This window comes from Neovison vison, chromosome 2 (assembly GCF_020171115.1).
Source record: "Neovison vison isolate M4711 chromosome 2, ASM_NN_V1, whole genome shotgun sequence".
Taxonomy (NCBI): Eukaryota; Metazoa; Chordata; class Mammalia; order Carnivora; family Mustelidae; genus Neogale; species Neogale vison.
The window spans coordinates 157,509,535-157,531,468 of record NC_058092.1 but is presented as its reverse complement, the minus strand read 5'-3'; the positions used below and the strand labels follow the sequence as shown (position 1 = coordinate 157,531,468).

General features: G+C 46.1%; 1 protein-coding gene across 1 annotated transcript in view; it reads left to right on the top strand.

Annotated features, from left to right (window-relative positions):
- Nucleotides 1–9,685: 9,685 nt before the first annotated feature.
- The window catches only part of LOC122899231 (zinc finger protein 25-like), a 72,169-nt gene continuing 59,920 nt past the window's right edge, over nucleotides 9,686–21,934 (top strand). The window contains 3 exon segments of the mRNA XM_044236815.1: nucleotides 9,686–9,820; nucleotides 17,692–17,749; nucleotides 17,806–17,947. Coding sequence (XP_044092750.1) covers nucleotides 9,686–9,820; nucleotides 17,692–17,749; nucleotides 17,806–17,947 — 335 coding nt within the window.

Here is a 21,934-nt window from a genome sequence, read left to right as displayed (position 1 = left end):
TGGGGACAACCTTTGCAAACCCAGAGATCTCCACCTGCCACACAAAAAGAAAATCAAACCAAGAGCATGACACACACCCTGACCCAAGCCCTCAACTCAGCCCCCAGGAGTTTGCCTCAGCTGTGGCTGATCAAGTTTGCCATGCCCTTCGGTCCTACCCAAACCCTTGGTGAGACATTGAGAATTCTGTCCCCAGAGGCCTTGCAGCCCAGCTCTACACACTGGGCCATCAGACATCAGGGATATCTGAAAAATACCAAGGACCCCACGAGGCACCCACAAAGAAATCATGGCATTTGCAACTCCCAAGAGGATTCAGAGCAGAAGAAATCTGCATGTCCACCTGAACCAATCCCCTCTTCAGAGGCCCGCTGCTACAAACCACAGAGTCTGACACTCAGCCTGACCATGCCCTCAACTCAACTCCAAAGGAAGCTGGACTCGGTGCCAGCAGATCAGGCATTTCATGCCCTTAGGCCCTAAACATAACCTTAAATTGGGCTTTGAGTGTTTGTCACCAGAGCCCTGGCACCCAAGCCTTATGCATTGGGGATACCTGAGCAATACCATAGGACTCCGCTAGCCTCCCAGAAGGAATCCCTGCCATTTGGAACTCCAGAAAGGCTGCAGAGGAGGACCAATCTGCATTCCCACTGGAATCCACCCCACACTCAGGGGCCCCCATTCACAACAGCAGCCTGACTCTCCTCTGACCCAGGGCCTCAACTCAGTCCCCAGAAGCAACAAGACCTGCAGGTCTCTGCCATGCCTCTAGGCCCTACACCTAACAATAGCTGTAGCTTTGAGTCTTCTGTCCTCAGGGACCTGTGTCCCAAGCTTTAGGGACTGCAGAGACCTGAGCAATCCAAGAGGACTCCACCTGCCACGCAGAAGGAAACACAGCGAGTTGGAACTCTGGAAAGGATTCAGAACAATAGAAATCTGCATGTCCACCTGAGACCATTCCCAATGACCATGGCCTCCGGACACAAACTTGGAGTCTAACACTCCCCTGACCCAGGCCCTCGACCCCACACCCCAGGAAGCTCACCTCACCTCCTGCTGAATGAACCTGCCATGCCTCTAGGCCCTTACCCTAATCTGAGGTTGGACTTTGAGGCTTCTGTCCCCTGAGGCCTGCTCCCAAGCCCTACAGACTGGCGGCATCAGAGCAAAGCCAGAGAACTCTGTCTACCCCCCCACAAGGAAATCATGCCATTTTGAACTCTAGAAAGAATTCAGAGAAGTTGAAATCTGCATGCCAACCTGAGGTCACCCCCACATACAGTGGCCCCTGGAACTTGAACCAGAAGCCTGCCCCTCACTCTGACCCAAGGCCTCAACTCAGCTACCAAGAAGTTTGCCTCAGCTCTGGTATATTTGGTATGCTATGCCCCTAGGCCCTATCCCTAACCCTCAGTTGGACTTTGAGGCTTATGTCCCCAGCGGTCTTGCAGCCAAGCTCTACACATTGGGGATATCTGAAAAATACCACAGGACTCTGCCTCTTACCAGAAGGAATCCCTGCCATTTGGAACTCCAGAAAGGATTCAGAGCAGGACACATCTGCATTCCCACTTGAATCCACCCCACCTTTAGGGGCCCCTGGACACAACAGGGAGCCTGACATTCCCCTTAACCATGCCCTCAACTCGGGCCCCAGGGAAGCATGCTTCAGGGTCTCCTGACCTCTGCCATGACCCTAGGCCCTAACCCTAACAATTAGTTTAGTTTTGAGTCTTCTCTCCAAGAAGCCTGGCTCCCAAGCCCAAAGACCAGGCACACCTGAGCAAACCCAGAGAACTTTGCCTGCCACACAGAAGGAAATTGTGCCACTTGGAACTCTGGAAAGGATTCAGAGCAAGAGAAATCTGTATGCCCAAATGAGACCACTCCCAATGACTACAGCCCCAGGACAGAAACTTGGAGTCTGACACTCCCCTGATCCAGGGCCTTGACTCCGCACCCCGGGAAGCCTCTGAGGCTTCACCTCACCCCCCCCCACACATCAGGCCTGCAATGCATCTAGGTCCTTACTCTAACCTGAGGTTGGACTTTGAGGCGTCTGTACCCCAATGCACAGATCCCAAACTTTACAGACTGGAGACACCTGAGCAAAGCCAGAGAACTCCACCGGCTACCCACAAGTAAACTTTGGAAAGGATTAAGAACAGGAGAAATCTGCATGCCAACCTGAGGCCACCTCCCCATATTTGGTGGCCCTGTGCACTCGAACCAGAAGCCTGCCCCTCACCCAGACTCAAGCCCTCAACTCAGCCCCCAGGAGTTTTCCTCAGTTCTGGCTGATCATATCTGCCATGCCCCTAGGTCCTAACCTTAACCTTCAGTTGGACATTGAGGCTTCTGTCCCCAGAAGCCTGGCAGTCAGCTGTACACTTTGGGGATACCTGAGAAATACTACAGGACTCTGCCTGCCACCCACATAAAAACCATGCCATTTGGAAATCCAGAAAGGATTCAGAGCAGTTGAATGAACTGCTGAGACCAACCTGAGACCACCTCCATGTTCAGTGGCCCTCTGCACTTGAACCAGGAACTGGCCATGCTCCCTGACCCAAGCCCTCAATTCAGCCTCCAGGAAGTTCACCTCAGCTCTGGCTGATCGAATATGCTATGCCCCTAGGCCCTAGCCCTAACCCTTGGTTGGACTGTGAGACTTTGGTCACCAGAGACCTGGCAGCCATATCTGAAAAATACCAGAGGATTCTGCCTGGCACCCAGAAATAAACTGTGGCTTTTGGACCCATGGTAAGGATTCAGAGCAGGAGAAATTTGTGGACCCACCTGAACCCACCCCACCTTCAGAGGCCCCATCTGATGAGGGAACAGAAGGCAGTCTGAGGACAAAGCAGAAGCCGGCAGCCTTTAATAGCCCCCGCCTTGGGATATGTGTGACGGTCCTCAGGCATTCCTGCTACCCTAAAGGAAAAATAAATAGCTAACTGGTAGAGATCACAATTCTACCAGACCTGAGTCTCCCTCGGTGTACAAATGTCCTAGTGATTTACAAGGAAGAATTGTTATCAATAGCTTAACTTCCAAAGACACATACCTCAGTTCTTGAAGCCCTAACACTATCTTTCCTACCCTAAAATTGAGGGAGGCGGAGGCAGAGGGAAATGTAAATAAAGTTAAATTTCTTCTAAACCTAAAGTTCACTGATAAGAATGTGTGATAGCAGGAATGTGCCATTCCTCCAGGAAGCTCCCAACTATTTTACTGTTAATGTCTTACTAAAAGGAAAAACACCTTAACCTGACAATGGCAGGGCCTCTGATATCTTACAGTCCTCTTTAGCATATGAAAGTTCTTTTGAAACTTCCCTTTTCCTTACCTCCCCAACATCACAGTCTATAATCAACCACCCCCCACAACCCAAGTGTGAGAGCTCTTTCTGCCCACGGGTCTTGTTGCTTGAATAAAATCACTTTTTTTAAAATTTATTTTCAGCATAACAGTATTCATTGTTTTTGCACCACACCCAGTGCTCCATGCAATCCGTGCCCTCTCTAATACCCACCACCTGGTTCCCCCAACCTCCCACGCCCCGCCCCTTCAAAACCCTCCGATTGTTTTTCAGAGTCCATAGTCTCTCATGGTTCACCTCCCCTTCCAATTTCCCTCAACCCCTTTCTCCTCTCCATCTCCCCTTGGCCTCCATGCTATTTGTTATGCTCCACAAATAAGTGAAACCATATGATCATTGACTCTCTCTGCTTGACTTATTTCACTCAGCATAATCTCTTCCAGTTCTGCCCATGTTGAACAAAAGTTGGTTATTCATTCTTTCTGATGGAGGCCTAATACTCCACAGTGTATATGGACCACATCTTCCTCATCCATTCGTTCGTTGAAGGGCATCTTGGTTCTTCCCACAGTTTGGTGACTGTGGCCATTGCTGCTATGAACACTGGGGTATGGATGGCCCTTCATTTCACTGCATCTGTGTCTTTGGGGTTAATACCCAGTAGTGCAATTGCAAGATCATAGGGAAGCTCTATTTTTAATTTCTTAAGGAATCTCCACACTGTTTTCCAAAGTGTCTGCACCAGCTTGCATTCCCACCGAGAGTGTAAGAGGGTTCCCCTTTCTCCACCTCCTCTCCAACACATGTTGTTTACTGTCTTGTTCATTTTGGCCCTTCTAACTGGTGTCAGGTTGTATCTCAATGTGGTTTTGATTTGAATCGCTCTGATCACTGGTGATGATGAACATTTTTTCATGTGTCTACTAGCCATTTGTATGTCTTCATTGGAGAAGTGTCTGTTCATGTCTTCTGCCCATTTTTTGACATGATTATCTGTTTTGTGTGTGTTGAGTTTGAGGAGTACCTTATAGATCCTGGATATCAGCCCTTTGTCTGTATTGTCATTTGCTAATATCTTCTTTCATTCTGTGGATTTCCTCTTTGTTCTGTTGACTGTTTCCTTTCCTGTACAGAAGATTTTGATCTTGGTGATGTCCCAAAAATTCATTTTCGCTTTTGATTCCTTGAGAAGTATTTATTTAAATCACATGATGAATATTTTTACCACCTAGGTTTTTGTTAGAACAAATTTACAATATTCCTAAAGAATTATGGAATGTATTTACTTGGAAAATAAGTAAAACAAGGTAATATTGTATTTCTGGAAAGGCTACAAGTGCTTTCCTCCTTGCAAACTTCCCACTTGGTTAGGTAGACTTCTTTAAAATCCTTGAAGTGAGTCGCGGTGCAGATCCTCTTGGCAAACAGAGTGTTTTTTACTGAGTGTGTAATCTTACTACTTTGGCAATTTCACATTTGTTACCATAGAAAAATCTCAAATTACTTTTTGTTCTACCTAAATCGCAGTACATAAATTAAAAAAAATATCATAGACTGTTTTGCCTAAAACTTAGAGGTAACTTGAAGTAGTGACTTTCCGTTTAAAAGAAAATACGTTTTGCCAGTACCAAAATCCAATTTTCTTTAATCATCTCTCTCCAGTGCAATGTCTTTCCATTGCTAATGTATTTCACACTTGTAACTATTGACAAAATTTTTGCAGTTCATGACTGAAATTACTTTCAGGGACCACAACAATTTTAACTTTGTGTTTGCTTCATTTATTACTGAAAATAAATTTCATTAAACACTTAAAAATGTTCTTATATGATATCATAATCTACATGGAAAGGGTATAATCCTGAGTCCAAATGGTTTATTAACCAGATCGAAAAGTCAGGTAATAGAAATGGAAGAAATTCACTGAAGTTTATTCCTCTGGGTTATAAAATCATAAAAGCAGGTATATCTTGATTACAGATTATTGTATAATTCCCTTCAGTTTGCAGAGGTCTTACTAAATTTAGCAGGTACTTTTTAATTTTTGTTCAGTGAGTGATTTAATTGGCAATCATTGGAAAGGCAAGTTAGAAAAGAGAGATAAGGGTTTTCAAGACCTGAAGATGTTGATTAAAAAATAAGCAAAATTGGGGGTCCCTGGGTGGTGATGTTTTGGTTTTGGCTGAGGTCGTGATCTCAGGGTCATGAGATGGAGCCTTGTGTCAGGCTCCACATTCATTGGGGTGTCTGCTTAGGAATTTTTCTTCTTCTCTCTCTCTTTCTGCCCCACCACCACCTCTTTCTCTCTCTCCCTCTCTCAAATAAATAAATAAACCTTCAAAGAAAATAATCACAACTGATTTGTCTGAGAAATAAGGAGCTTAGAAATTGTCACTCCATCCCAACAACTAAAAAGCTGAAGAAACTGAAAAATAAGCAATTCTCCTTAGATATTTCAGAGAGTGAGTTCATGGACAAACCACTGCTTCTAAAACTGGAGAGACAGACAGGCAGAGACAGAGAATTACAACTTTCCAGAGCAGAAACTTCCACAGAAACCAGTCCTGGGGTTGGGAAACCTGAGCTGTAATTATTGAATTGCTTTAAGGTTTAGTGTGGATATGACTCTGATAAGAACTCTAAGTGGGGACAAGCCCTGAAAAACAAAAACAAACTCCAAGGGGACCCAGCCATAGGGGGCCTCTATACATTTGTGAGTTTTACCTCCAGGGGATCTACCAGGTCCTCATAGTTAATAGTGGAGAAAAATTTCCTCATGCCTCTAGCAGGAGAAAGGGAAACATCACCATTTATCTATATAAGAACAACTCAAGATGCTGATGGAAAGTAAAGATGAGCAAAAGAATGGAGAAAGTCTCCTTATTCATGCATAAAAAGATTCAATATGGTCAAGATGCAGGTTCTTCACAAATTGGTCTGAGGATTCAAGACAATCCCAGTCAAAATACTATCAAGTTAATTTATGGATATCAGCATACTGATTCTAAATTTACTTGAAAGAAGAAGACCAACAATAGTCAACATCATATTAAAGGAGAGGAACAAAGTTGGAACACATATATTACTCTTTGTCTGAAAGGAAAGGCATTCAGGAACCGGTAGTTGGGAAGAAGAAATAGCCTGGAGATGACCTCTTTTCTCTTTCAAAGATAAGTTTATGGATATAATAAATAATAGATAAATTAACAGAGATATCAGAATGAGACACGTTTGTTCCCGAGGGTGCAAAATTTAAGGAGTCACTCACTTAGAGAGTGACTCACTTACAGACTTACAGAGTCTGTTTACAGAAAACAAAATCTGGACACAGATGGCCAGTTTTGTCATGACAAATTTGCAACCATTTGTCCAGAAAATCAATTTTTATTTTTTACTTATAGATTTTCAGTTAAATTTCCAAACTCTTTTACAATTTCACTTTCCTCATTTACATTGTTTATTCATCCAAACGTGTTTATGGAGTTCCTACCTAATGTGTCATGGGCTAGGCGATTGATTATATATTGGTGAAGAAAACAAAAGCTGACTGCCCTTTTGGAGTTAATGATAAGTGAGAGATCAAGAGATATTTAACATGTACATAACTAAGTTAATAAGGACATTGTGGTAAGGACAATAAAAGAAACAAACATAATTCAGGAATGTCTATTATTACTGGTTCATGTTAGAGAAAATAATGATCATCTCCAAGACCTAAGATATGGTGGGGGATCAACCATATGGAAAAACTTTGGGGATGCAGTGTGGTTGAGGAAAATTCCTGCCTAAAGTCCCAAAATATATCTTTGAATGTTAAATATTAAAGTTAAAAATGAAATAAAAAATAGGAAGATATTTTTTCAAACATATAGAATAAAAACAAACTACATTTGGTCATACCACAAAGATACTACTAATGAAGTTACTTCTTTCTTTATAGTTTTGTCCCATGCCAGCTTTAGTAAAATTCATATGACTCCTTGACTACTCTTCTTCTGCTCTTGTCTTTCTTCTTTCTCTTCTTTCTCCTACTCTTCCTTTTTATTCTTACATATTTAAGATTGATCTAATTTTAATTTATTCTCATTTAAAGCTACTCTTGAAGGGGCATCTGGGTGGCTCAGTTGTTGAGTTTCAGCTCAGGTCATGATCTTTTCATTCCTGGGATCCAGCCCAGAATTGGGCTCTGTGCCCCGCAGGGAGTCTGCTTGAAAATTCTCTGCCTCTGCCCATCCCCCCTCTCTCTTTCTCTCTTTCTCTCTGTCTCTCTCTCACACACACACCCACACATTTTTTCTTTCTAAAATAAAAAAAAAATCTTAAAAAAATAAAGCTACTCTTGGATATTTTTCCAGTTTTTGTTGCTGTTGTGAATGAGGTCTGGTCTCTATGTTCCTTTTCATAATCTATGTAGTCTTGATGTTTCACTGTAGATAAATTTTAAACATAGAAAAAATTCTAAGGAGTAAATAAAAATATCTCACAGTATGTTATCTGATTGATATTTGTAGCATATTTCAGGTTTATGTTTATATTTATAAAATCAAGCCTTTTTGTTGGTCATATGTAATGATTACATTTTGTAACTATCATTTACTTATGTAAAAGAAATTATGGAGTTTTTCTATATGTAGCTTGCATATGCCATTTTCCATTGTATCTAATTACTAACACTTTTAACCAAATGCTTTATCTTCATCTGTTGAAATAATTGTTATTTTCATATTTCACCAATTGATGAATAATAGTAGATTTATATATATATATATATATTTTTGGAACGGGAATGCCCGTGTGTTCCTGGAACAGAATTTATCTATTCATGGTATGTTACTTCTATTTATTTTGTGTCAATTTAAATACATACAATACAAAATTTACTACAACGACTCATTCCATATGCCTTATATATCAAAATTCTTCCTCTACTTATGAGAATATCCTCTGGTAGAAAATAATAATTCTTCCATTTTCATCACTTTCTTTCAAGGATTGTTATTTCATTGACTTTTCCATATCTCACTCTGAAGTCCACTTATATCACATTTAAAACATGATTTTATACTTTTAGCCATTTTAATAACAGAATTGTATAGAATTCACTATTATGAAGAGTGGTGTGATAGAAAATGTTTATCTGTTGATTGTTCAGAACAACAACAAAAAGTAGCCTTAATTTGTAACATTCGTTTGCTTCCATGGGGATGGGAACAGCCCCAGGCAGCAGTGCCGCAACGGCGGGGGGCGGGCGTGGTGGGCGGGATCATCATGCGTGCCAAGGGGGCAGGACAGTGAAGCGCCGTAGAGGCCTGATGCACAGGGCCGCAGCGGATCCGGGGCAGCTGAGGTAAGGGGGGCAGGGTGAGGGACACACCAGGGTAGCAGGATGCATGTGGGCTGTAGCAATGTGGAGGAGGCGTGGGGAGGGTGGCAGATATTCAGAGCGGAAGTAGCGGTAAAATGCCTGGTAGCAGGAAGGCAACGGAGCAGGGGGGAGGGGGAAGCCATCAAGCAGTAGTGGGGGGTTGGGGGCGGGACAAGCCGAGCATTAGTGGGTCGTCAACGTCAGGGCGTGGTGGGCTGGGCTGCATGGGCCTGACGGGTTTGCAGCTGGGAGAGAACACTGAGGTAGGGGAACGGGATCACGGAGGAGGGAGCATGGGTCACCAGAGGCGGGGAAGGGGACAGACAGTAGTAGTGGCACAGGGAGGGATGGGAGCTGCATAGCACCTGTAGGGGATGGTCAGAATCTAGGCAGCAGCAGAGGAGGTGAGGGGGTGAGAGCAGCGCCAGGCAGCAACAGTTAGGAGGGGGTGGTGGGCGGGCCCATCGTGCACGTCAAAGGGGCAGGACGGCAAAGCACCGCAGAGGCCTGGGGCACAGGGCTGTAGTGGAGCGGCGGCAGCTGAGGTAAGGGGGTCATGGATGTATGGAGGCGGTAGCAATGTGGTGGAAGCACGGGGAGGTGGTGGATAGGGCGCTAGTAGCATGGTAATGTGGCTGGCAGTGGGGAGACAACGGAGCCAGGGGAGGGGGAAGCAGCTAGATGGTGGTGGTGGGTGGAGGGGAGGGAGCAGCCTGGCATCATCGGGAGGCCAGTGTTTTGGCGTGGTGGGCGGGGTAGCAGGGCTGCAAGGGTGCCAGGAGGTTTCAGAGAGATGAAAACGCTCAGGTATGGGGGCAGGACCAGTGGGGGAGAGAGCTGGGGTCACCAGAGTCGGGGGAGGGAGCAACCAGTCAGTAGTGGTGCTGGGAGGGGTAGCGGCCGTGGGTCAGGAGCTGTGTGCCATCTGAGGGGGTCAGCAGTGTGGCACCTGGAGGGGTTGGGTGGATTAGAGGCGGCAGGGCAGCATAGGGATGGTGGGACCATCCCTGTGGCAGCAGCACAGGGACAGCTTGGCTGGCTTGCTGGGCCTGCTCATAGTGCATGCCAACGAAGTGGAGAAACGAAGCGCAGCAGAGGCGGGGGCACAGGACAGAGGCCGCCCAGCAGTGAGGGGGCCTGTCGGGGGGGCACAGCACGGTGGCAGGGGTGCATTTTGGGGGGCAGCAACCTGGTAGCCACATGGGGGGGGTGGATGTGCTGGGCAGACACATGCTTGGCAGCCAGGAGGCATCGGAGTCGGGGGAGGGGAGTAGCTAGGCCGTAGTGTCCTTGGTGGTGGGCAGGACTAGCCGGGTATGAGTGGGGTCTCAATGTCATGGTGTGGTGGGTCAGGCAGCAAAGCAAAAGGCCTGGCTTTGCTGGGCTTGGTGCATGTCTACAGGGCGGGACCACTGTTAGCAGCAGCAGCAACGTGGACCCAGAGTAGCAGCAGAGAGGCAACGGTGGTTGTGAGTGGGGGCGCTGTGGATGGTGGTGCAGCGCGGTGGGAGCGGTTCACGTTGTGGGGGCAGCCTGCTGGTACCAGTGCGGGGAAGGTAGAGTAGGACTCATGGGGTGACAGCAGCACGGCAACAGGGGTAGGGAATCGGGAAGGCTCCGGAGTGGGGGACAGGGGTAGCATCTAGGTGGTAGCTGCAGGGAGGGGTGGGCAGGAACAGCAGAGGGGCAGCGTGGCAGGTGGGGCAGTCATGCAAGTCAACAGGGCAGGACTATGAAGACCAGCAGCTGCAAAACACAGGGAAACAGAAGGACATAGGGTAAGAGTGGGACCCAGGGTGGCAGCAGATCAGAAGCAGGGTAGCGGTAAGGGGGCAGTGATGGCGAGGGGCAGGGGATTTGTAGTGGGGGTGTGGGGAGAGCAGAGAGGGGTGGTATCAGCAATGTGGTGGGGCATCAGGACTGTATTGAGCATGGTGGTGGGTGGGGTGGGCCAGCACGGCTGCACGGGTGCATATGGGGTGGCAGGCGGTTGGTGGTGGCATGCGGAGAAGGGGGGACGGAACCAGCTGGGAGGCAGTGGCACAGCAACTGCACGGGTAGGGCACGAAGGGCAGGGTAGGGCCTTAGTGCCTGTCAATGGGGCTGGACAGTGAAGGTCAGCAGTGGCCTGGGGCACAGGGCAGCAGCTTAGCTGCAGCAGCGGTGGTAAGGTGGACAGTATGAGGGGTGTGCTGCGGACGGCAGGGTCACGAGGCGGGGGCACCCAGGCAGTAGCAACATTGGGAGAAGGCTGGTATGCGTGGGGCAGCAGCAGCAGGTCAACGGGTAGGGAATCTGGAGGCACTGGAGCGGGGTGGGGGGCTGACAGGCGGGAGAAGTTCGGGGGTGTTTGGTGGGACCAGCAGGCAAGAGCATCAGGTTAATAGCTGTGTGGGCAGGGCAGGGGCTCTGCACAGCCGCAGCAGCAAGTGGAGAGTATGCAGTGAAGAAATGGCGGGGGGAGGACAGTGAGGCAGCAGTGATTTGAGGAAGGCAGTGACTTGAGATGGCAGCAGATGGGGAGGCAAATCAGGGAGGCGAAGTGGGGAGGGATTGGCCTGGATGTGGTTGGGAGGGACCAGTGACGCAGCAGCTACATGGCAATGGCGCAGCATGGCTTGGGGGCTGGGTGGGGCAGTGGAAATGGGCAGGAGTAGGGTGACCACAGTAGCAGTGGTGGTGCTGTTGGAAACACAGGTACCAGGGCAGTAGAAGCACTGGAGAGTGGCGCAGCAGGGTGGCAGAGTCCTGGGGAGGTGCACAAGGGAGTGGTAAGGGCACTGGGGGTGGCACAGCTGAGCATCAGTTGCAACGGGCAGGGCAACAGGGCAGCTGTGGTGAGGATTAGCCATTGTGGAACAAAGGGGCACTGCTGTGGAGTACCAGGGTGGAGGGTGGCAGCGCTGGTGGCAGCGGCCTGTCAAGAATGGTGGGGGGGTGGAAGGGACAGCGGTGGGTGTGTGGGGTGCAGCATGGTGGCAGTGGGGGATGGCACAGTGGGGTGGCAGTGGTACAGGGTGTGGGGACCAGCCAGGCGGCTGAAGCACAGGTGGGGGGGGCAGTGATTTGGTAGCAGCGCTATCAAATGCTTTTTCTGCATCTGTTGAGATGGTCCTATGATGTTGATCCTTCGTTTTGTTAATGTGGCACGTTAGTTTGATTTGTGGATGTTGAACCGCCCTGAAATACATCTTACTGGATCATACCTCTTTCTGTATTGTAGAATTTGGTTTGCAGATATTTGGGTGAGGATTAGTATGTTTACGTTCATCACAGATACTAGTCTGTAATTTTCTTGGGGCACTTTGTGAGTTTTCGATAAGGGCCGTGCTGGCCTCATAAAATGAGGTGGGGAGCATTCCTTCCTCTTGATTTTTTGGCAGAGTTGGAGAAGGATTGGTATTCATTTTTTTCTGTGGATGATTCGTAGAATTCACCGGTGAAACCATGGGGTCCTGGACCTTTGCTTGTTGGAAGTTTTTGATTTCTTATTTAATCTCTCTACTGCTCATTAGTCTGTTCAGATGTCTGTTTCTTTAGGATTCAATCTTGGTAGGTTGTATATTTCTGGAAATGTATCCTTTTCTTTTGGATTATCCAGCTTGTTGGGGTGTAATTGTTCATAGTACATTCTTTTGAGCCTTTGCATATCAATGGTTTCAGGGAACGTCTCTTTCATTTCTGATAATGAGTCCTCTTTCTTTGAGTCTGGCTGAGATTCTGTCAGCTTTGTTCTTTTCAAAGAACCAGCTCTTTGTTGATCTGTTATTGTTCTTGTTGGTGTTTTTTTTTTTTAATATATATCTTTCTGTTGTCTTTTTAGTCTGTATTTCATTTATTTAGGTTCTGATGTGTTCCTTCTACTACCTTTGGACTTTATTTGTTCTTTTCTGTTTCCTTGAGGTATCAAGTTAGGTTGCTTATTTGAGATGTTTCTTGTTTCTTGAGTTAGACCTGTATCACTATAAACTTCCTTCTTAGAACAATTTTTTTTTTAAGTTGGCTCTAAGGGCTGCCTGTGTGGCTTGGTCTGTTAGGTGTTGGCCTTTGGCTCAAGTCATGAATTTAGGGTCCTGGAATTGAGCCCTGCATGAGCTCCCTGGTCAGCATGGGGAGCCCCTTTCTCCCTCTTCTACTGCCTGCTGCTCCTTCCACTTTGCTCAGTCTGTCTGTTTGTCTCTCTCTCCCGCTCTGTGTCAAATAAATAAATGACATCTTTAAAAAAATAAAGTGAGCTCTATGCACAGTGTGGGGTTGAAACTCAAAACCACAAGATCAGGAGTCCCAGAGCTCCACCGACTAATCGACTAATCGGGTGCCCCATTTTAGAACCTGTTTTACTGCATTCTGTGAAGTTTGTTTCATTGTATTATTTTTTCATTTTCCTCAAAGTATTTCTGCGTTCCTGTTTTGGTTTGCCCATGAACCCAGTTGGTTGTGCAATAGCATGTTGTTTAGTCTCTGTGTTTATGAATTTCCAGTTTTCTTCTTGTAATTTATTTTTAGTTCTATACCACTGTGGTTGGAAAAGATGGTTGATTTGATTTCAGTCCTCATTTGGGAAAATTCTAGGCTTCTGGAATTTATTGACTTGTCTTCTGGCCTTACATATGACCTAAGGTGGAGAACGTTCTAGGGGCACTTGAGAGGAGTATATTCCATTTGCTGCTTTTGGATGGAGGGTTCTGTGTGTATCTGTCAAGTCCATCTAAGTAACGGGTTGTCTGAGGCTGATGTTTCCTTTGTGATCTTCTGTCTGGATGGGGGATCATTGAGAGAAGTGTGAGGTATTAAAGTTCCCTATGGTATTGGTGCTGATTGCTTCTCTTAGGTTTGTTCATATATGCTCTACATATTTAGTTGCTCCACTGCTGGGTGGGTAAATATTTATAAATGTTGCATCATTTTACTGCATTAATTCCATTATCAGTTGTAGTGCCCTTCATTGGCTCTTGTTGCAGTGTTTGGATTTTTTCTTGTTCTACTCCATTGGACTGAAAATCAGAAGATCATCTGTTAGTTCTGCAGCCATGAACAAATCACACCCCTGCTCTAAGTCTGGTTTTCTTTTTTTTTTCCTCTGTAAATAAACACAATAAATCCTTCTCCCATGACCATATCCTGACTCCAATACGAGAATGTGTATAAAAGTGCTTTATAAACTAGGAGATACTGCCCAATTATGAAAATGATTGTGAAACCACCAAATGTTCAGAATAAGATTTTTAAAGACATATTTATTTATTGTAGAGACAGAAAGAGAGTGCACATGCATATGCTAGAGAAGAGAGGGTCAGAGGGAGAGAGGGTATCCTCCAGCAGCATCCAGGCTGAGTGTGGAGCCTGGTGCAGGGCTCTCTCCCAGGAGCTTGGGTTCTTGATTTGAGCCAAAATCAAGAGTTAGCAGCCTAACTGACTGTGCCACCCAGGTACCCGCAGAATAAGATTTTTTACAACATTTTTTGAGGGCTTACTCTCATAAGTACTATTCTAAGTGATCTCTATTTCACTCAATTCTAAAAACTAGTTTTAAATTTAAATAGAAGCTATTCTAAAAGCAAATATTCATAATATCTTCAGAGGTGGGCAAACAGGCAGAAAAGAGGTTAAGTAGGGGCACTGGGGTGGTTCAGTCATTGAAGCTTCTGCCTTTGGCTCAGGACATAATCCCAGGTTCCTGGGATCGTACCCCAGGTCAGGCTCCCTGCTCAGTGGGGAGTCGTCTTCTCCCTCTGTCCCTCCCCCTGCTTATGTCCCCCCGTTTATGTCCCCCCCGACTCTCAAATAAATAATTAAATTAAAAAGGTAAGTTACTTGCTCAGTGTCTTGATAAATGTTAGAACTAGATATAGTCCTGAGTGTGTGACCCTGAAGAATGTTTTCTTTACTTTTACATTTACCAAAAAATGTCTAGCCCTCAAAATACCACAGATTAAATTAGTTTCCCCTTTCTCCATACATTGAGTATCCGAAGATGCTACAATTCCAGGACCCTGGCTGCCTGGGTCGGTGGAGTGTCTGACTCTTGATGTCCAGGTTATGAGTTTAAGCCATGTTGGGGGTACAGATTACTTAATTGAAAAAAAAAAAGATGCTATATTTGGGCTTGTTTTCTTTTTTCCTTTTGACCCCTTCACCCATTTCTCCCACCTCCAACCCCAAACTTCTGCCTCCCTCCATCTGTTCTGTCTGTGAGCTCATATTTTTGTTTTTGTTTTGTTTAAGGTTCTACATGTGATTTCTAGTATTTGTCTTTCTGTCTGGCCTGTTTTACTTAGCATAATGCCTTCAAGGGCCAACATGTTGTAAATCGAAAGATTTCATCCTTTTTAATGGCTGAGTGGAATTCCACTATGTTTATCGACCACAGTTTCCTTATTCATTCATCCACTGATGGCATTTAGGTTGTTTCTTTATTTTCACTGTTGTAAGTAATCCTGCAGTGTACACAGGGGTGAATATACCTTTGTGAGTTAGTGTTTTCATTTCCTTCAGATAAATACTCAGAAAGGGAATTGCTGGCTCCTTTGGTTGTTCTGTTTCTCATTTTTTGGAGGAACTTCTGTACTGTTTTCCATAGTGGCCGCACCCTTTTATACTCCTAGTAATGTTGCACTAGAGTTTTCCTCTACTCCACATCTTCACCAAAACTTGCTATTTCTTGTGTTTTTGGTAATGGCCCTTCTGACAGGTGTGAAGTGATGCCTCATTCTGGTTTGATTTGCATTTCCATGATGATTAATGATTTTGAGCATCTTTTCATGTTCGTGTAGACCATCTGTATTTCTTCTTCAGGAAAATGTCTATTTGGATCTGCTGCTGTTACATTAGATTACTTGTGGAGTAATGGTGCTTGTGTGTGTTTTGTTTTGTTTTGCTGTTGAGTTTCATGAGTTCTTTATATTTTAAGCATTAGCCCTTACTGGAGATATAATTTACAAATGTTTTACCTTAGGTTACCGTTTTATTTTGTTGATGGTTTCCTTTGTTGTTTGGACGTTTTATAGTTTGATGTAGGCCCACACTTTGCTGCTTTGTTTGTTTTTACTTTGGTATCAGCTTAAAAGCACCACTACCAAGACCTATGTCAAGGACCTTTCCAAATCCTGTGTTTTCTGCTACAAGTTTTATAGTTCCAGGTCTTATATTCAAGTATTTGACACATTTTGAGTTAAATTTTGTGTATGGTGTACGAGAATGGTGCAGTTTTGTTCTTTTGCATGTGGCTCTCCAGTGTTCCCAGCACCATTGATGACAGAGACTGTTTTTTCCCCCTTGTTTATTCTTGGCTCCTTTGTCATAAAGGTCCCGGACCATAGATGTGTGTTTTACTTCTGGGCTCTCTCCTGTCTTCTGGTGATGTGTGTGTCTGTTTTTATGACAACGTTAGATTGTTTAGATTCTCAAGCTTTGTCATTAGTCTGAAATGAGCAAGCACAATGCCTTTAGTGTGGCTCTTCTTTCTTTAGATTGCTCTGGTATTCACAGTCTTTTGTGGTATCATACAAATTTTTAGATCCTTCTGTTCTCTTTCTGTGAAAAATGTCCTTGGAATTTTGATAGGAATTAGAAAGTAGATGGTTTAGGGAAGTATGGACATTTTACCACTATTAATTCTTTTCACCCATGAATATGTGATATCTTGGTTTATGTGTGTTGCCTTCAGTTTCTTTCCTTACTGTCTTGTAGTTTTCAGTTATACAAGATTTTACCTCTTGGTGAAGTGTATTCCTGGGTATTTTATTCTTTTTGATGCAACTTAAGGTGGGATGATCTTCCTAATTTATTTTCTGATGATTCGTTATTAGTGTATAGAAATGCAGTAGGCTTTGGGGTAGTAATATTGTATCCTGTCCCTTTACTGAATTTAGTCATAGTTTGAACAAGTTTTCACTGGCTTCTTTGAGGTTTTCCTCATATTCTGTATCATCTGCAAATTGTGACCATTTTACTTCTTTCTTTCCGGTTTTGATGCCTTCTGATTATCTTCTTGCATAATAGTTCTGCCTTGGATTTTTAATCTTGTGTTCAGTAAAAGTGGCAAGGAAAAAGTGGCAGTGTTCCTAACGTCGGCAATCTTAGAGGAAATAGAAACAGCTAAAACTTTTCAGTATGGGATGTGACATAATCTGTTGTCGCATAAGGCCTTTAAAAAAAGATTTTATTTATTCATTTGAGAGAGAGAGAGATCACAAGTAGGCAGAGAGGCAGAGAGAGGGGGAAGCAGGCTCCCTGCTGAGCAGAGAGCCCGAGGCGGGGCTCGATCCCAGGACCCTGGGCTAATGACCTGAGCTTAAGGCAGAGGCTTTAACCCACTGAGCCACCCAGGTGGCCCATATATGGCCTTTTTGGTGTTGAGGTATGTTCCTGGTCTACGTGCTCTGTTGAGAATTTTGATTGCAAATGGATATTAAAGTTTGTCAAATGCTTCCCTGCTTCTCAAGATGATCACATCATTTTTATTCTTTATTTTGTTAATGTGCTATATCACTTTGATCGATGTGCTCCTGTAAACCATCATTGCATTGTTGCAAGATTCCACTTGATCATAGTATATGATCATCTCAGCATATTGGTGAACTTGGGCTTTTAGTATTTTGTTGAACATTTTTGCATCTATAGTTATCAGGGATATTGGATTGTAAGATTCTTTTCTTGGGCTATCCTCATTTATTTTTGTATTAGGGTAATGTTGGCCTCAGCAAGTGGGTTTAGAAGCTTTCTCTTCTGTTTTTTGGAAAAGCGGGCAAAGGACTGGTATGAATCCTTCCCTGAATGGAAGAATTTGCCATGAAAGGCATCTGGTTCTGGAACTTGGTTTTTTTGGAGGTTTTAAATGGCTGATATGATGAGTACTGGTGTTTATGTAAGTATTGAATCACTAAAGATGAAACTGTTTCCATATCTTGGTGGTGGGATGGATGAAGGGGAACGAGATTCATGGGGGCCCAGCACTCAGAGGCTCCATCTGCCACTGCGGCTGTGCCATTCCTCTCAGATGCTGGAAGATGATGAAGGACATGGTGGAAACACGGCAGAGTGGTGGTGGCGGGAATGTGAGGTCCGAGCGGGGTGATGAGACTGATGTGTGGCTCTCCTGTCCCACCCATAGGGTATCAGACCACCTACTGCCTGGCCAACAGCAACTCCAGCACGTTCACCACGGTGGAGATGGGTGCTATGTTGAGGCGATTCATGGCCACCGAGCTGGACCCAGAGTCAGCGTACATCTTCAGGCTGATGATCAAGATGAGGCAGGGCTGGGGGAGCCCCTAGAGGCCACCATCTTCACCACTGAGAAGAGAGGTAAGGCCAGAGGCCCAGGTCCATTGTCCTGGTGATGTGGGAAGACAGCTGGGCCCAAGGCTTCCTGGGGCAGGGCTTGCAGGGTAGTGCATCTACATAGCCCAATATTTACCAGATAGGCAGGAATGTCCCTGGAGAGGAGGTTGTGTAACTGGATCAGGGTGGCTCTGGGTCACCATGTTAGAGGGAGGCTCCCTGAAGCCAGGTGCTTTTTCTCTGATATTCAAGACCACATGATCAGCAGAGCCAGGGGTTCCAAAACAGGTTTCCTACCAAGCAATCCTAGGGAGATGTGTCTTCATGGATGGCGCTTCTGTTCCAAGCCCTGGTGAGGTGCTTATTGTTCACTGTCTTGGTTTATCCTCAACCAAATTCTGGGGGACAAATTGCTGTGAGGTCCAGTTCTATAGAAGATATGGGGCACAGACAGATTCAGTCATTTACCAGGGACACAGCTGTTGAGGCAGTGATGTGGACACCCTCCACAGACACTGGGCTCCCTGTTCCCACAGCAATCTGCTGTGGGTTCCCATCTCAGTGAGCCCCTGATATACCATCCAGCCTCATCCCGGGATCTGCCTCAGGGGGTTCCCTTACCAGGGGCACCCCAACTACTATAGGCCCTTTTTATGCCACCTGAACTTGGAGGGACCACAAGGGTTCCAGCTTAGGTCTGAGTCAGGACAGAGCAGGGGCAATCTGGAATGCAGAGCAGGCACTGGACACCCCACTCTGAGGCTGCCAGGAGCCTGCGTGGATCTCAGGGCAGCGTGGTGCCTGCCAGTTTCTGTGCTACCACCAGCCCACATGCATAGTTCCCTTAGAGTTCTGGCTTCAGAATGTGTGGCTCAGGGACTGCATCCCTGTTCTCTCCACATCCAGGGAGCAGGCTGTGCTTTGGCCCTGCTGAGGCCACAGGGTAGCACACAGGTGGTAGCTTGACTTGGCCTGTCCCAGGAGTGGTTTTGAGGGGAACATATGGCTCATTTACCGCCTGTGCTCTTGAATGGGGAGCCCCATCCATGCCCCAGAGCTATCTCCCTGGACTTAGGAGCAAAATCAAAACAACAAAATGAAAGGATCCAGGATACATTTGGGCCCATTTACCTGTAGAGATACTCTTTGTCTGTGGCTTGCTCATCAGTGTCAGAGTAGGGTTCTTACTAGAGCACAGGTAGACTGACAACGAGGCCTATCTGGAAATATTGCCGCCCTGGGAGAAACACATTTGCTCCCTACTCAAGCGTTATTTGTGCTGTTATGCTGAATCCTCCTCTGACCTACCTGCGTACCATGAGAGGCTGAGTGAAATGCAGTGCCTGGGGTGTAGATTATGTTGGCTTCTCTATACATCTGTCCCTAGGGATTATTCGCCTAGTGGGAAGGGTGTTAGGGAGCAGGTATTTGGGGTTGGCATGCCTTGCTTCCCAGGAGCCCCCTGTGTTTGAGCAGGAAGGCGGGGGCTGCAGTATGATCTGGCACCTGGGCCCACATTGGTTACCATGGTGGTTGGGTTTAGGGGAGCACAGGGCCTGCCAGCCGGAGTCTGTGGTTCCTCAACTGCCGGTTGACAGCCTGCACGCAGGGCTCGGGGCACTGGAGCAGAGCCAGAGCCCCAGGGCCCAGGAAGATGCTCATAGGAAAGGACTGGAGCCAGAGAGGGAGGGAGGCAGGCAGGCCCATGCAACCACGGAAGCCAACCAGGTCACTGGGGGGGCGAAGCCCAGCTCTGTGCTCTCTGCTGCATTGGAGGGTTGGCATGTCTCAGGGCAAAAAGCACACAGTGGGAAGTCTGCCATCACCACAACCCTGAAGTAGATGGTGTGATGTGGCGTGCACTCAGGCACCTGGGTGCCATGGGCATGTCTCCTCATCCAGTCTCCTTTCAGATGCCTAGGTCAGCACCTGGGCGTTGGACAGAGAGCAGCTAGCTAGGGTGCGGGAGTTCTTTCTGAGGAGACTGGCAGGTGGAATGCTGCCCTGTGGCTGAGGTGGGCGGTGGGGGTAGAGACCAAAATAGCCTCCTAAGCGCTAAGGCTCAGGTTTAGTGCAAGGGGATTCTTAGAGGCACCACAAAAGAAGAACCCCATCTGCATGTCCCTGCAGAAACCTTGGTTGGGTGCAAGGAGGGATAAAGGTGGGAAGAAGTATATTTGCTCTTTCCACCACTATGCTGGTTACCTTCTTCCAAAGAGATCCATTGAGGACATGGAACACAGAAGCCGAGCGACCTGGTGGACACCAGGAGAGGGTGTGCTGTGCAACTGGGGAGAAAGGGCTAGACCTGCCTGACCATGGTGGATGCAAAGGGGGCACTGAACAGATTTGTGGGCCTTGGGCATGGCGGTGAGCTGCAGGGCTTCGCCATTATCCAGGAAGTCTCCATAAACCCTGTTGCAAATCCTTTACAACCTCTCTGGTTTTCTCCTTCGGAGAAAATTCTAGAAGCAGAAACCTTGGCTCAGAAGACATGAGCATATTTTCCTTGGAGATACGGAAACTCATGGACACGCCATGCCCTGGCGACCAGGATGCAGGTCTTGTGGCCTCTCTGCTTCCATGTTGATGTCTTGCCTTCTATGTTTGGTGAAAATATATCTCATTAAGTGTGTGTCCACAGGCCTTTTATCTCTACTTTTCCATTAAATGCCTGTGACTATACACGGTGATGTGTCTTGTGGGGTCTTAGTGTCCGATCGTGAAAATTCTCAAACTCAACTGGGTACGGATTTGCAGAAATCATGGAAAAGCTGCATTCAAGCCAATCAAGAATTAGTAAAGGGGAACTGAGTGAGTTGAGGAACATGAGCCTACCTTTGTGACTCTTGTTTGAAATGTTGCTGGTTCTTTAATACTTCTTCTTCCAGATTTAGGGAAACTGTATCTGAAAATATCCATGATCTACAGAAATGTGATGAAATATTTCTGTGTGAACAAATAGGAGAATTTAACTTCTCTCCCTTCCTGAACCCTCTATCATTCAGAAACTCTCAGGGAGAATTCTTTCTTCCAAGGTACTTCCAAGGTACTTTCTTCCAAGGCACAGGTTCAGCACAAGCACCTTTTTCCTGTAACAGGACACCGCTGGAAACATTGGTTATTTTACCAAGGGATTGAGTGAAATGTCCAATTTGACAGTAATGTGTATAGACTCAGATAATGACCAGACAATTTTCAGGAATTAAGGGTGACTTTGTGGAGCCCCTTGGCAATAGCGGCTTCACACCTTGATGACACAGTGCTCAGAAGCCTTGCCAGATGAGTAGGGAATATTACCTTTTGGCAGGTATAGGAACCGCAGGATATTTGGGGGACCTCAAGAAGAGGAATCCACCCAAATCGACAGGTATTGCAGTCAAGTCTGATGGGAGTATTGCGCTTGGCTTTGGCCTGGACACACTACTGAAAGTTCCTTCTAGAGACTCCTCATGAGAACTTCCAGCACAGCAGGGTTTCAAAATCTGTATGGAACGGTCCATCACTATGCCTGCCAGGCTTAGTTAGAATAGATGCTAAGAAACCAAGTGTGCTTGGTAGATTCCTCCTTACATCTAAGAAACCATCCCAAATCTGTTGAACTGAAAGCCATCACCCATGTGGACTGGCACCCGCTGCCACCACCGCCAGGCATTTCTGTGCCTCACAATGGGTCCCATGAAGCTCCGAATCTGTTTAGTTCACAATCAGGTTTGGGGACCTCACTTTGTAGGGTGGCAGTGTTTTTGGATTGGGAAAATCCTATCAGAACTATACCCCAAATTGTCCCAGAATCCTCTAGAAGCTGGTTGTTGGAGGGCTTGCCCTTTAGGTCAGTAGCATAGTCTCTGGTTAGGAGTGAAGCAACTTTGATCTCCAAGGTATAGGTTACATTCATATTGGGTGGTGATTAGTTGTTGGTTTTTTATTTCTTTTTTTGAGTTCCAGGGTCCATGAGA